Here is a 12,546-nt window from a genome sequence, read left to right as displayed (position 1 = left end):
GACGCAAGCACGCCTCTCGGCCAATAGGAATCAGGCTCCGTGACGCAGTCTCTCCTGTGGACCAATAGGAACGCGTACGGATTAGCTCATGTTAATAAAACCCCCGGCTGCCTCTACAAAAGCAACGAGTTTGACAAGAGTATTATAACCGTTGAACTTCACTCAAGTTTTTTCTGTTACACCTTAAGCAGTGTTTTAAAGACAGATTAAAAGTAGCATTAAAACCGACTTTGAGGAACCCAAGCTGTCACTTTCAGGTAATCATGGAGCGCCCCAAACAGAAACAAATGAATCAAAATGAAAATGAAACAGATGCCGCGATCAATGGACACTTTGACAGCCGGGTGAAGATGCCCGGATGGAGCGCCGGTGGTGCCGCCGGGGACCCGAGCACCGTGTCGTCCCCCAGCGTGATGGAGAGCTGGCGGGAAGAGCGCACTCGCAGTCTGGAAGACAACGAAATGAGCCTGCCGAGCATCGCCGCGGCTTACACCACTATCCTCAGGGGTCTCGGGGAAGACCCGCAGCGACAGGGGCTGCTCAAAACTCCGTGGAGAGCCGCCACAGCCATGCAGTTCTTCACCAAAGGGTATCAGGAAAAAATCATTGGTGAGTTGCGAAAATGACTGACAGATGAAAAGCCGTGTGTACACTTTTTGTGGTTTACATTTGTTTTTAAGCACAATTCTTTTTTTTCCTCCTGAAGTTGAGATATTCTGAAGTGTCAGGGTGTTTTATTCTACTCTCGAAGATAAATAAACACGATAAAACGTTAACATATAAGTTAACATTCTGTTTTACAGTAGGCTACTTTACTTTCTTTTTATTACACTAACGTTCACAGATGCGTTTTTGGATTCAAAACCAACTGGACAGAGCGCGAGACAACAGGGGTATAAAAGTTGTTTTTACAAATGTTTACAAGTAGCCAAGTTCATTGAGTCAGATTTTTATTAATGAATCAGTTGATTTAGTTAAAAAAAAATGGTCTGAACTGACTCAATGTGGATCTGGTCATGGTTAACATCACACTGGAGGTTAAGAATGTTTGAGAAGATTTTCAATAAAAACTTAATTTAAATTTGGGTCTGTTACTCATATAAAGCTATCATATGACATCAGAAGACTTGGAATATAATGCACAAGTCATATGGACCACTTTTATGGTGGATTGAGTACTTTTTGAGACATCATACGCATTTTATGGAAAACATCAGCCAGTACATTCTTCAAAATCATGTCATGTATTTTCACAACGAAATTTGTATTTTCAGCACAATTTCATGGCAGTTTTTGTCATATTTTGGAATTGGTGGCTATGTACAAACTCATTTCGTACATTTCACTGACGGTTAGGTTTCAGGTGGACCTTCATGCTTATGTTTTTACAAATGCATATGCAATCGACCTCCTAAAATAGTTGTTTTAAATGAGATGCTTTGACCTAATTATGATGCAGAGAGTTTTATAGGCCACAGACCATTCATCTTTTACAGACTCAAGCAGTGTCAGGCATTTCTCATTAAAAGTATTTCCTCAAACACTTCCAGTTCCATCAATATAAATAACTGGCCCAACAGGTACTCCAGCTCAAAGCAAAGGTTTATCTTGCGTAATTGTTCACTGGTCACTCTCAGGCTGTTGTCTAAGTGGTTGAGCCAGGGTGCTGCCCACCATCTCAACACCAATAGCATCCCCACATAGAAAACAGCACATCTGGACCTGGTTTGTGTAGCATTTTTAGGGCCCATGCATGTGGAATATATTAATGTGGCTTTTTTACCCCCAAAAAACTCCTTGTTAAAGCAGGCTGCCCTCAATGACCTCAAAACACTTACATATGCATTGCTTGAACATGGTCCACAGGTCATAGATGGTAGAACATGCAATGTCACGGTGAATCGTGCATTTGCTAAGAATTTTCTAGAAGAAGGTCTTCGTCTTCGATGAGATTGGCTAAGGTTTGCACCACCCCTACAGCTTCTTGAATTGTTCTGGAGTAGTTTTTTTTTTTTTAAATCTCCAACAGAAAGTCATTTGCAGCGTTGGGACAGCTTTGATGCAGAAAACTAGTGAGCTCAGTGGGTTTGTGTGAGGCTGTGTTGCATTTTCATGTTTTTATGGGTGGTGGTTGGTGACTCATGAGTTAATTCTCTGAGAAAAGGAAGCTGTTGGTGCTTGAATGTTTTTAAGGAAATTAGGGATGCGCGATACATCGGCCAGCATATCGGTATCGGCCGATATATGTTCATTTTTAATGTTATCTTTATAATGTTATCATTATACTTATGTGCTTGGGACATGGCTTTTAATGGTGAGACTTTTGTTTTTGAAATCAGGCTTTTAAAAATTATATTTAGATTTATCTGCCAATATATCGGTTATCTGCTTTCAAATATAAAGAAATCGGTTATCGTTATCGGCCAAAAATGTTTATCGGCGCATCCCTAAAAACTTGAGCCATTTGTTGATATGCAATATGTATCACATTCTCAATGTTTTTCAATAATTTCGACCAAACAGCCATGGTAGACAAATAGATTCAAAATGTTAAATATAAGCAGTAAAATACAAATAAATCTAGTGTAAAATAACTTTTTATATTAAATTAACACAAGGAAAAAATAATTTATATAATAATATAATATAATATAATTTATACACAAATATATATAAATATAAAAAACAAACAGCAATGTTTACATATATTTTTACTTAAATATTTTAATATATAAGATATAACAATGCCAATGAAAATGAATAGTTGTATCTGTTTTGAACACCATTTTGCTTCTTAAAGGAGCTGTATGTAAGAAATGTATTTCAATTAATCATAAAATGGCCCTGATATGTCACTAGACAATAAGAAATCATGTTCATTTCATTGAGGGGGAGGGGGAGGGGATACACCGCTCTACAGTAATTTGAAAGTGATTGCAGTACCAGTTTTGGCCACAATCTTACATACGGCTCCTTTAAATTTATATCAGATGGCAATAAAATAGCTTAATGTGGCTGTATTTATACAGCATTCAGTTTTATACAAGCTGTATTTATGAACGTGAAATAACGATTCATTTTCCTGTTGATTAATCTATCGATTATTTTTCCGATTTATCGAATAATTTAACGATTACGAGATAGTAGGCTACATTTGAGCCTACTATAAACATCAATAAACATTTTGATGATGGAAATTAATAGTTGAATCTGTTTTGAGCACCATTTTGCAACTTTAATTTATATCAGATGCCAATAAAACAGGGCTGGAACTAAAAGATTATTTTTTCGATTAATCGCTTCTCGCACCCACGGCAGCTCGTACAAAACAATAAATGCGACCGCATTAAGCACAAAATATAGGATTTGATCTCTGTTAAAAAAAATTCTACACTTCAGATCTGGCTTGATATTTTTATAATAACGGCTGATCTTAAGCATGCCCGGGAGCCGCCATCATTGAGGAACATGCGTGAAGAATCGACGCATTCCACTCAAATTGACTAATTTGCTTAATCGAAGTAATCGGTGATACGTCGTTCCAGCCCTACAATAAAACACATCTGTCGTAATGCTACTCATGAGTCACAGACAAAAGGAAGGAAGGATTGTGAAATGAAGGAATTATCATTGCATTATTTTTTATGTATTATGTCATTATGTTTCCTTACAGTTTATGGTTTTGACATGGTCTCATGTCCCATAAAACCATTACAGGTCATAGAGACGAGTGATATTGCTCCAATTACAGCGGTTTGCACAGCTCAGTACGGTTTCTTTCCTGCATTACCCATCATTATGCTGTGTTGTGCCCTGCCCCCACTGGCTGGACGGATGCCTGTCTCTTATTTAAGAGATGGAGATCAAGCCAAGCCCTCAACAGCAGTAACATTACCCATAACCAGAGCTCTGCTTGTTGACATCTTCACAATTTCAATGGGTTTCTATGGTTACTTATTGTATTTCAAGTGTATGTTTGCTTAGTGTAAGCAAGTTTGTGTTTAATTGAGTGTGTGTGACGGTGGCAGCGAGGCTGAAAGATGACTTCGAGGAGATGCTGATTTGATTTCCTGTTCTTTTTTTCGGTGCCACCACCGTCATACGTGAGACCTTTTCGTGTGTTGTGCCTGTGCATTTGAGAGCGGCTGTTTGTTTAGGACGAGACTGATGACAGTTGTCTCTCGTAACAGCTGCTGCCCTCAGGTTAAACTCAACAGAGATGCTCAGATCAGCTACGTTTACACACTGCATGCGTATATGATCGGTTTCTGTAAAGCAGGCTGGTTAGTGGTGACCAGAATCAGTTTAAATATTAACAAACGTTCAGGGAACCATGAAACGACATGGAAATAACCAGTTTTATGAGGGATACTATCAGTTTGTCAGTGGTGGTTGCATAACTATTATTACTATTGCTCATTACCAGTTTTTAAATCTTTTTTTTTTTTCCTACAGACATCAATGTTACCTCAAATCATGCAGCTTTCTATGTGATCTGACTTGTGATTTTTGGGAAATCTGTGAAATAATTCCCAGAAGCTTAGATTTAAAGGAACTTAGTAAGATCTAGTGATCAGAATATCAAAGATACTCTTTTGAGACTCATAACACCCGGAAATCTGTGAAGTAATTCCCAGAAGCTTAGATTTAAAGGAACTTAGTAAGATCTAGTGACCAGAATATCACAGATACTCTTTTGAGACCCATAACACTCTTGCGACACCCTAACAACCAGCCACAACATGATGACGAGTTTTGCACGCACGAGTTTTGCTCTTTTTTTAATCAAGATTTTTTTCGAGTTAGATTTAAGTGCTGTCATACCTGTCCTGTGGTCATAAACAGCCTGACAAATGATTGCTTTCTGCCTTTTTCAATCACACAGTCAGTGCACAAAAGTGGCAACAAAGTCACATCTCAACAAAACCCTGAAGCTTTGCCGTCGGTTTGCCATGTTTCCACGGAAACCTTCCCCGAGATAGGCAGCCAGGAAATTAAAGAGCCCCACAAGAAAAGACAGTGCATTCTCAATAGATAAAATGGGATATGTTCGAGCAATGATTGAAGCTAAGAGAAATGACACAGGAAGAGCGCATGGGGTGAAATATAATGATTTCATGATGTCATATCGCTCACCTCATCTTGATTTGTTGTTGTGCCTTCTTGTAGATGTCCTGAATGACGCGATCTTTGATGAAGACCATGACGAGATGGTGATCGTGAAGGATATCGACATGTTTTCCATGTGTGAACACCATTTAGTTCCCATTTTTGGCCGGGTAAGACTAACCATTTCCCTTTTACCTTCATTAGCATATGTCACCCTTGCCATGCAGTTTTTATGACTATATTTGTGAGACACATTTTTTTGCATTAAATATGTAGTTTTAAAAATGAATTTGTCACACCTCTATCCTATAAGGCTTTTAGGATAGGTTATTAAAGTTCTTTATTTAATCTTTTTCAATTAAAATTTTATTTTATGATCAATTTATTAAAGTAAAATTTTACATTTTTTAAATTTAATATATTATAAAAAAATATATATTTTAATTTTATTTTTTCATTTATTATTATTACTTTTTTGCTTTTGTTATTTATTTTTCATTATGTATTTAATATCCAGGTCATTTTCAACCCCATGATCAAAAGAATAAAATATAGAAATGATTGAATTATATAAATTATTATTAAGAATTTATATTTTGTCAAAGAAATTAAGCCTATATGTTTGGAACTATAGATTTTTTTGCATTATGACATTATTTTCATAAAGCTTTTTGTAAGTCAAAAAATAGCACTCTCATTACTGTAATGTGGAATCAATACTAATATATTATTAAAATTGTTAAGTATATTGTGAAGCACTGTTGCTCAAGTAAGTAGTGTTGTAAGTCAATTTATGCTGACTAAAAATCAGAATGATTTTTATTTAACTTTGAATTTGGTGGCAAATGTGCTTAATTATCACGACAAGAAATGCATTAAAAATGGCTTTATTTATTATTATTGTGGGGTGAAATATGACCTGGACTTTTTTTTTAGAGAGAGTGATTCACCCACATGAAGGCAGAAACAGTTTTTTTTTTTTTTTTTTTTTTGATGCACCTGAAAAAACCTTGATGTGTAATCTGCCAATAACCAAGTTAATTAGCTATAATTAAATCTGGAAACAGGTAACGAGAACAAGCTGAAATATCAGATCTGAGTTCCACTGAAAAACAATGGCCACTTTTTATCCTCTAGGTTTGACATTTAGTACCTCCCTCGAGCTCATAGCACCGCAGGTGTCTGCCATTTAAGACAAAAGAGCCGCCGTCGATCCTGTCACGCCACAAATGGGCTACTGATGATAGACTGAGCCATTGATCAAGCGCACTGAACGGTTTTTTTTTCCACCACTTGCAATTTTGTTTGTCAGATGCTGTTGTAGGGCCGTGGTTTCCGCTTTGTCCCCCGCTGATAGCTCCCTATTCCTTCTCATCTATTTACCTCGCCTCTCTCTCCGCATCTGCAACAAGATAATGACTCGCCAATTTCTTTCAAAGAGGCGTGCGCCCGTTCTCTTTCATTTTTGGCCCTCTTGCTTGCGCTTCAGCGTCCTCCGTCTCCATGATTGTCCTCACGACACTCTTAGTGTCCATCACGAACACCGAGGCCAACAAGTGCGCTCTCTTACGCTAGAAACATACCTACCGTACAGCCGACGCACGTCTTACCCGTTGGTCTAAAGTGGATTTCGTCACAAAAAGCGCTGGTAAAGTTCGATTGATGCATTTTAGAGGATGTCGAGAGGAGTTCGCCGGCTCTGAACGAAGGCCAAGAGGTTTTTCAGTGACGCGCAGGATTATCGCATCAGAAGAGAAAAAAGAGAAAATTCTTGCATGTCTGTTGATGCTGCCCTTTCTCTGGGCCGTTTCATCAAATTGTTGGTGACATTTGAGTTTGATGGCGGAGAGGAGGGGAGGGGTGCGAAGACGCACATGTACAGATATGGCTCTCTCCAGCCACTGTTTTACTGTCTGCATGTTTTACTTTTCGTCTGATTCTGTGGCATGTAGCTTGCTAGTGCCAATATACAGTTTTGAAACAGGTAATCATGTAAAAAAAAAACGAGTTCTGGAAGAATTGTGTATATAACTCCCATGTTTTGCAGTTCTATCTTTCTGTTTGACAATGTGTGTTTTTCACAGGTGCATATAGGTTACCTTCCAAACAAGAGGGTTCTTGGTCTGAGTAAATTAGCACGGTAGGTTGAATACTCCCAGTGGCCGGTTGCATAAACTGCTTCGACTAGTCTTAAGTTAGCCATAAAAAAAATTATTTCAAGACTGGTCAGTTACTTGAAAAGGTTGATCGGTCTCATTTGAATCCGAAAAGTAAGACTGATTAGCCCAAACTATTTGCTAGTTGGTCAGACTAGTTCTTGAGACTGAGTTAGCGGGTATGTTTATGCAACTGGCCCCAGGTTTCTCACACAAAATGAATGTAAAACCTTTTTCCAAATCGACAAATCTTGTTTTTTTATGGGATGTTGCTGTGTTTATTACAAATGTTTCATCTGTGCACATTATTATTTTTATAAATTCAAGTGCCCTTATAATCTTCAATCAAAATAACTTCTCTACATCGGTTCACTGGCATGAGGGCGGGACAACCTGTCACTCACATGACATCACAGCAATAGCAAACCACAACCATCCAATTAATTCACAGTGGACAAAATCAAGCCCCGCCCTACATTTTTCTTGTTCGATAAGTGGTTTCACTCAGATATACATAACAATAGAGAAGAAAGGACATAACTTCCGTTTCATGCCTACTTTAATTATTTTTTTTAATTCTTGCTCGTTGTGTTTTCTCAAACATTGGCCTCAAAAAGTATTTGGACTCTTAAGCCACTTCCATCTTCCACCAGTCATTGCATTAGATAACAAAATAATTTTGAACACTAGTATGTGTATATAAAATATACAAGTTTCCACAGGTTTATAAACGCAATTAAACTCTTTTAATTTGACATAGTTTACCTTCTCAAAATGCGAATAGTCTATTATTTTATTCCTCATGGATCTTGATTGACGTAAACCAGAGTGAAATAACCAGAGGGCCTTGTGGCAAAAATGCCTTCAAAATGAACAAAAATGCCCCTGAAAATTTATGGGGGAAAAAATACCCCAATAAAGATTTCCGGTTTTCATATTTATAACAATGTAGTTAAGCAATAAGCTATCACACAAGCAAGAGTGCTGTTTCTCCCCGAAAATTATTTTGAAAATGTGATATTGATGTTATAGAACATTTAAACAACAAGTTAATATTAAGTAATTTACATTTTAGTCACATATTGTCTGTTTTTGCTCCTTCAACGAAAATAGTTTCAAACAAAGCCACATCAGAACCATTGCACGCGTCTTGCAACCCCGTTTCGTTCCTGAAAGAATCAGTGTTTTTTATCGAATTGATTTGAATGAATGATTCAACGACTCATTAAGCCAGTAATTTGCCGCCACCTACTGGCGGGTTTCTGCTGCGCTCCTCTCTGGACGTCGGCACAAGTGTAGGAGGCTCGTTTATTGCCTGCAAAAATACCTCAGTAGCCCGTTCTCAGGGATTGTTTGTTATGCTCCGTGGCATTGACAAGTTTAATAACATATTTTTTATTTCTATAGACTTTTCAATTTATGTTTAATTTATGTTTTTCTAGTGCAGTATCGAATCTTAATGGATCCCTTCAGGAGTATGCAAATTTATCGTGCCACAATGCAGTGTTTTTTTCAGTGAAATCAGCAGCATACGCTCGAGTGAAGGAGATTAATGGCTCTTTTCGCCTCAGGAATGTTGTTTGTGTGTGAAATCAAGATGCACGTGTGTGTGTGTGTTTGAAGCAGTGAGAGTGTAAGTGTCTGTAAGAGGATTAGACACAATGTGTGAGTGACAAAGAGAAGCTTGATCCAATTTGACCCCAATACCTGTGGCTTATCCATCTCACAATGTACTAACCGTAATACTACACTCTACTAATGAAGACATGACAACAGCAGTCATGTAACTCTTACCAGTACCACACACACACACTTAATCACACATGCACACACACACAGTTGCATTTCTGATTTCTAAAAGTGGTTATTGTTTCATTTTTACGGCTGTGGTTTGTAGACTTACCCATTTACCTTGTAGTTTAACGGATCACTGCTGATCAAATGGTCAAACATGATATTTGATATTATGTGCCAGCAGGAAAAATTCTACTCATTAGTATTAAATAGTTATATTTAAATATACAAAAATATAATCGTTAACCTATATCATTACCACAACAACTGAAATCTCTGAGCAATAAAGTTCATGTAATCAAACCACTATTACATTCAATGGAGGCATATTGTGTATAACTTACGATTAATTATTAACTATGTGTTATGCTTTTTGTTTTCCCCCAGGATTGTTGAGATATACAGCAGGAGATTGCAAGGTAAAGCTCTTTTTTCCTCCCAAACAAGCAATTCTAGCATGGAATATTATTCATACACCTTCCAAATCCTTGTGTGTTTCACTAATAGCTGTGAAACTTCACATTGACATATTGTCAGTAGTTCTGATCTGTCGGCTTCTCTTATTTCAGTTCAAGAGCGTCTAACTAAACAGATTGCGGTGGCCATCACTGAAGCTTTGAAGCCTGCTGGTGTCGGAGTGGTTGTTGAAGCCACGTACGTGAACATTCAAGTTCAACATTATTTTACAGTGCTATGTGTGACTAGAACTCAAGATTCATTTTCTCTCCTTTCTGTTCTCCAGTCACATGTGTATGGTTATGCGAGGCGTCCAGAAGATGAACAGCAAGACTGTGACCAGCACCATGCTGGGCGTTTTCCGCGAGGACCCCAAGACACGGGACGAGTTCCTGACCCTGATCCGGAGCTGATCTCTGCACTGCCAAAACTCTCAGACCAGCCCCCTTCTCAAACGCCTCAGCGACGAGGCCCTGCTGCTGTGTAACAGAGAGTCCCACCCGCCTCGGTAACACCATCTCTTCTCTGTCGCCTGTGTGTGTGTGTGTGTGTGTGTTTCATTGATTAAGGTTTAGTCAGTCGAGCTGCGGGAGCCTCTGTTGACGGGACTGTGGCTGTTTATGTTCTAGATTAGCACAATATAACCTCTCTAAACTAACAAGCACCAAACCCACCAAAATGTGTTTACATCTCTTTCCGGTCGGGTCACTTTTGCGCTCTATTAAACGCAATTGAGTTGCCAGACATACACAACAAAGCAGTTTTATTTTCACGCTTTTGAACAGGGAGGGACGTGGCATTCTGAATACTCAACTTTACTGATATAAAAAGTACTGACGAGGTGCCGCGGTACAGTAATGGTAATGAAAATCACCATTACCAAAATGCATATTCCTTGATATTTACAAGGTACTTGATTAGACAAGGTAAAGATTATTATGGTATTATAATGGTACATGTCCCAAAAGACATAGTATTACAATAGCACCACTTTTTTTTTAAATGAATAATCCCAGACAGGTTTTATTGTTGTTTTACTATGTGCTGAAAATGTATTATGTCTACGCTGTCTTATAATGTAATATTTAATATAATGTGTCCTGTGCATCAGTCAACATTTGTGCCCAAACCCAAAGTTCTTAAAGGGAGGGTTTACCCAAAAATAAAACTTCTATCCTCTTTTACTCACCCTCGTTTTGTCTTAACCCCTTAAAGCCTGACATTTGAAATAATGGTAAAATGGAACCGTTTTTTAGACAAAATCTAAAAGAAATCGAAATAAATAAAATAAAAGTTGTATATGTTGAGCATCCTATTTGATATTAATAGGCTTTATTGGCTCATATACAATAGTATGCTATAGTAAGAATATGAAACTCAGGCTCAAAGAGGAAAAAAACCCTACATTTTTGTCAAAAATTAGCAAAAGTTTGCAATTTGGTGCGGTTTCTGATTTTTATATGGATTGGTTGTAATGTAAATCAGTGAGATCTTTATAACAGTATAACACATATAAATATCACTTGTCAGTTGTCATTTACTCACCGTCATGTCACTATAAAAATTGTACGGCTTTCGTTCATCTTCAGAACACAAATGAAGATATTTTAAATGAAATTGAGAGATTTCTGTCCCTCCATTGAAAAGCTACGCAACTACCGCTTTGACGCCTCAAAAAGTTCATAAGGAGATCGTAAAACTAATCCATATGAATTGAGCGGTGGTCGTGTGGACTGAAATCTCTCGGCTCAACTACGACCATACACTTCACATCGCACATCCTGTGATGTTGCTATTGCGGATAGTCCATATATCGTGCAGGCCTAGTTTAAAACTGATGATTGAATGATGACAGAAGTTTGATTTTTGGGGTGAACTATCCCTTTAAGTGTTTATTATTGCTAGTATTTTCAGGTTTCGTGCAACACGATTATTTTTCTGTTTCGAATCAACTGTTGAGTCTGATGTGTTGGATATTACGTGATGAAGTGATAACCAGGTCCAGCCTTTTGAATATCCTGTCTGTATGGCCATAGATGTTGTTTACACTCTGAAGGTTATTTTTTTATTTCTTGGAAAAAGAAAAAAAAAGACCAAAGGTGAAAGGTCCAGTGGAGGTCAACATAGTATCTGATTTTGCACATTGTGGGATTCATGGAAAATACCGAACATACCTGTACTGATAAATGTGATCTTTGTAATTAAAATATGATTAAAAAAAGATGGAATAAGATTCTACATTTGTAGAACATATTTTGTACATTTACTCTGATGCATGTTTACCTGTCCTTGGGTATGTGTAATGTGTTTTGAGCATTATTGTTAGAATTTCAATTATATACTATGTATCATTGTAGAAAATTATATTAACCTCAAAAACGAAGGATGCTGTGGATTTACTGACACTGTTGTATTGCCTGTGACTTTTTATTATGACAATTTATTTGAGTTCGAATGAGTCGTGATGCTTCTGAAGACGCTACGAGATGTTCAGTGTCACATTAAGAACATGAGGACTAGTGTTAATCATGTGGCCTTCTTTAAACGAAAGACTCAGTCTTTCAAATACTTTACTATTGATGTTCATCATCATTTTCAGCTTAAAATAATAAATCTTGTGTAAAATATGTTAGCATGTTCTTGTTATTTTTTTTATTTATTTTTTTTATGTGGGGGGCTGTTAGAAAGCAACGGACTGGAAACGTCATTTATCATGTTACATAAAGATTGAGGGTGATTATTATTATTTTTTAATTATTATTATTCCTTGAATGAATTTGGACTCTGGAGACGGGAAAAGTGTGCTTATCGTGAGACGACAGCATAATAAAAAATGAATGTAGAAAAGGCTTCATTTCCTTTAGCTACAATATCCTATCTTTTATCATTTTCCCTCCTTTTTGATGTGAAAAAAATTACCATTTTCTTCTGCCCTAAAAGTAGTCAAGCCCAGTACTGAGTGATTTGTACAAAGTTAAGATTTTCAAGGTGAAAATGTTTTTTTATAATGATTTTATATTTCATCTATGTA

The 12,546-nt window shown here is 37.2% G+C and overlaps 1 protein-coding gene across 1 annotated transcript; it reads left to right on the top strand.

Annotated features, from left to right (window-relative positions):
• The first annotated feature begins 115 nt into the window (after window positions 1-115).
• Window positions 116-11,920, top strand: gch1 (GTP cyclohydrolase 1). The gene is made up of 6 exons (XM_084096062.1): window positions 116-609; window positions 5,170-5,279; window positions 7,194-7,249; window positions 9,447-9,478; window positions 9,629-9,713; window positions 9,802-11,920. Exons 1-6 carry the CDS (start codon window positions 264-266, stop codon window positions 9,926-9,928), a joined length of 756 nt encoding a protein of 251 aa, XP_083952188.1. The 5' UTR covers window positions 116-263; the 3' UTR covers window positions 9,929-11,920.
• Window positions 11,921-12,546: the final 626 nt, after the last annotated feature.

The sequence above is a fragment of the Abramis brama genome (assembly GCF_963993115.1).
Source record: "Abramis brama genome assembly, chromosome: 21".
NCBI classification, from domain to species: Eukaryota; Metazoa; Chordata; class Actinopteri; order Cypriniformes; family Leuciscidae; genus Abramis; species Abramis brama.
The sequence above is the reverse complement of the archived record's forward strand: the minus strand, read 5'-3'. Positions and strand labels throughout refer to the sequence as shown.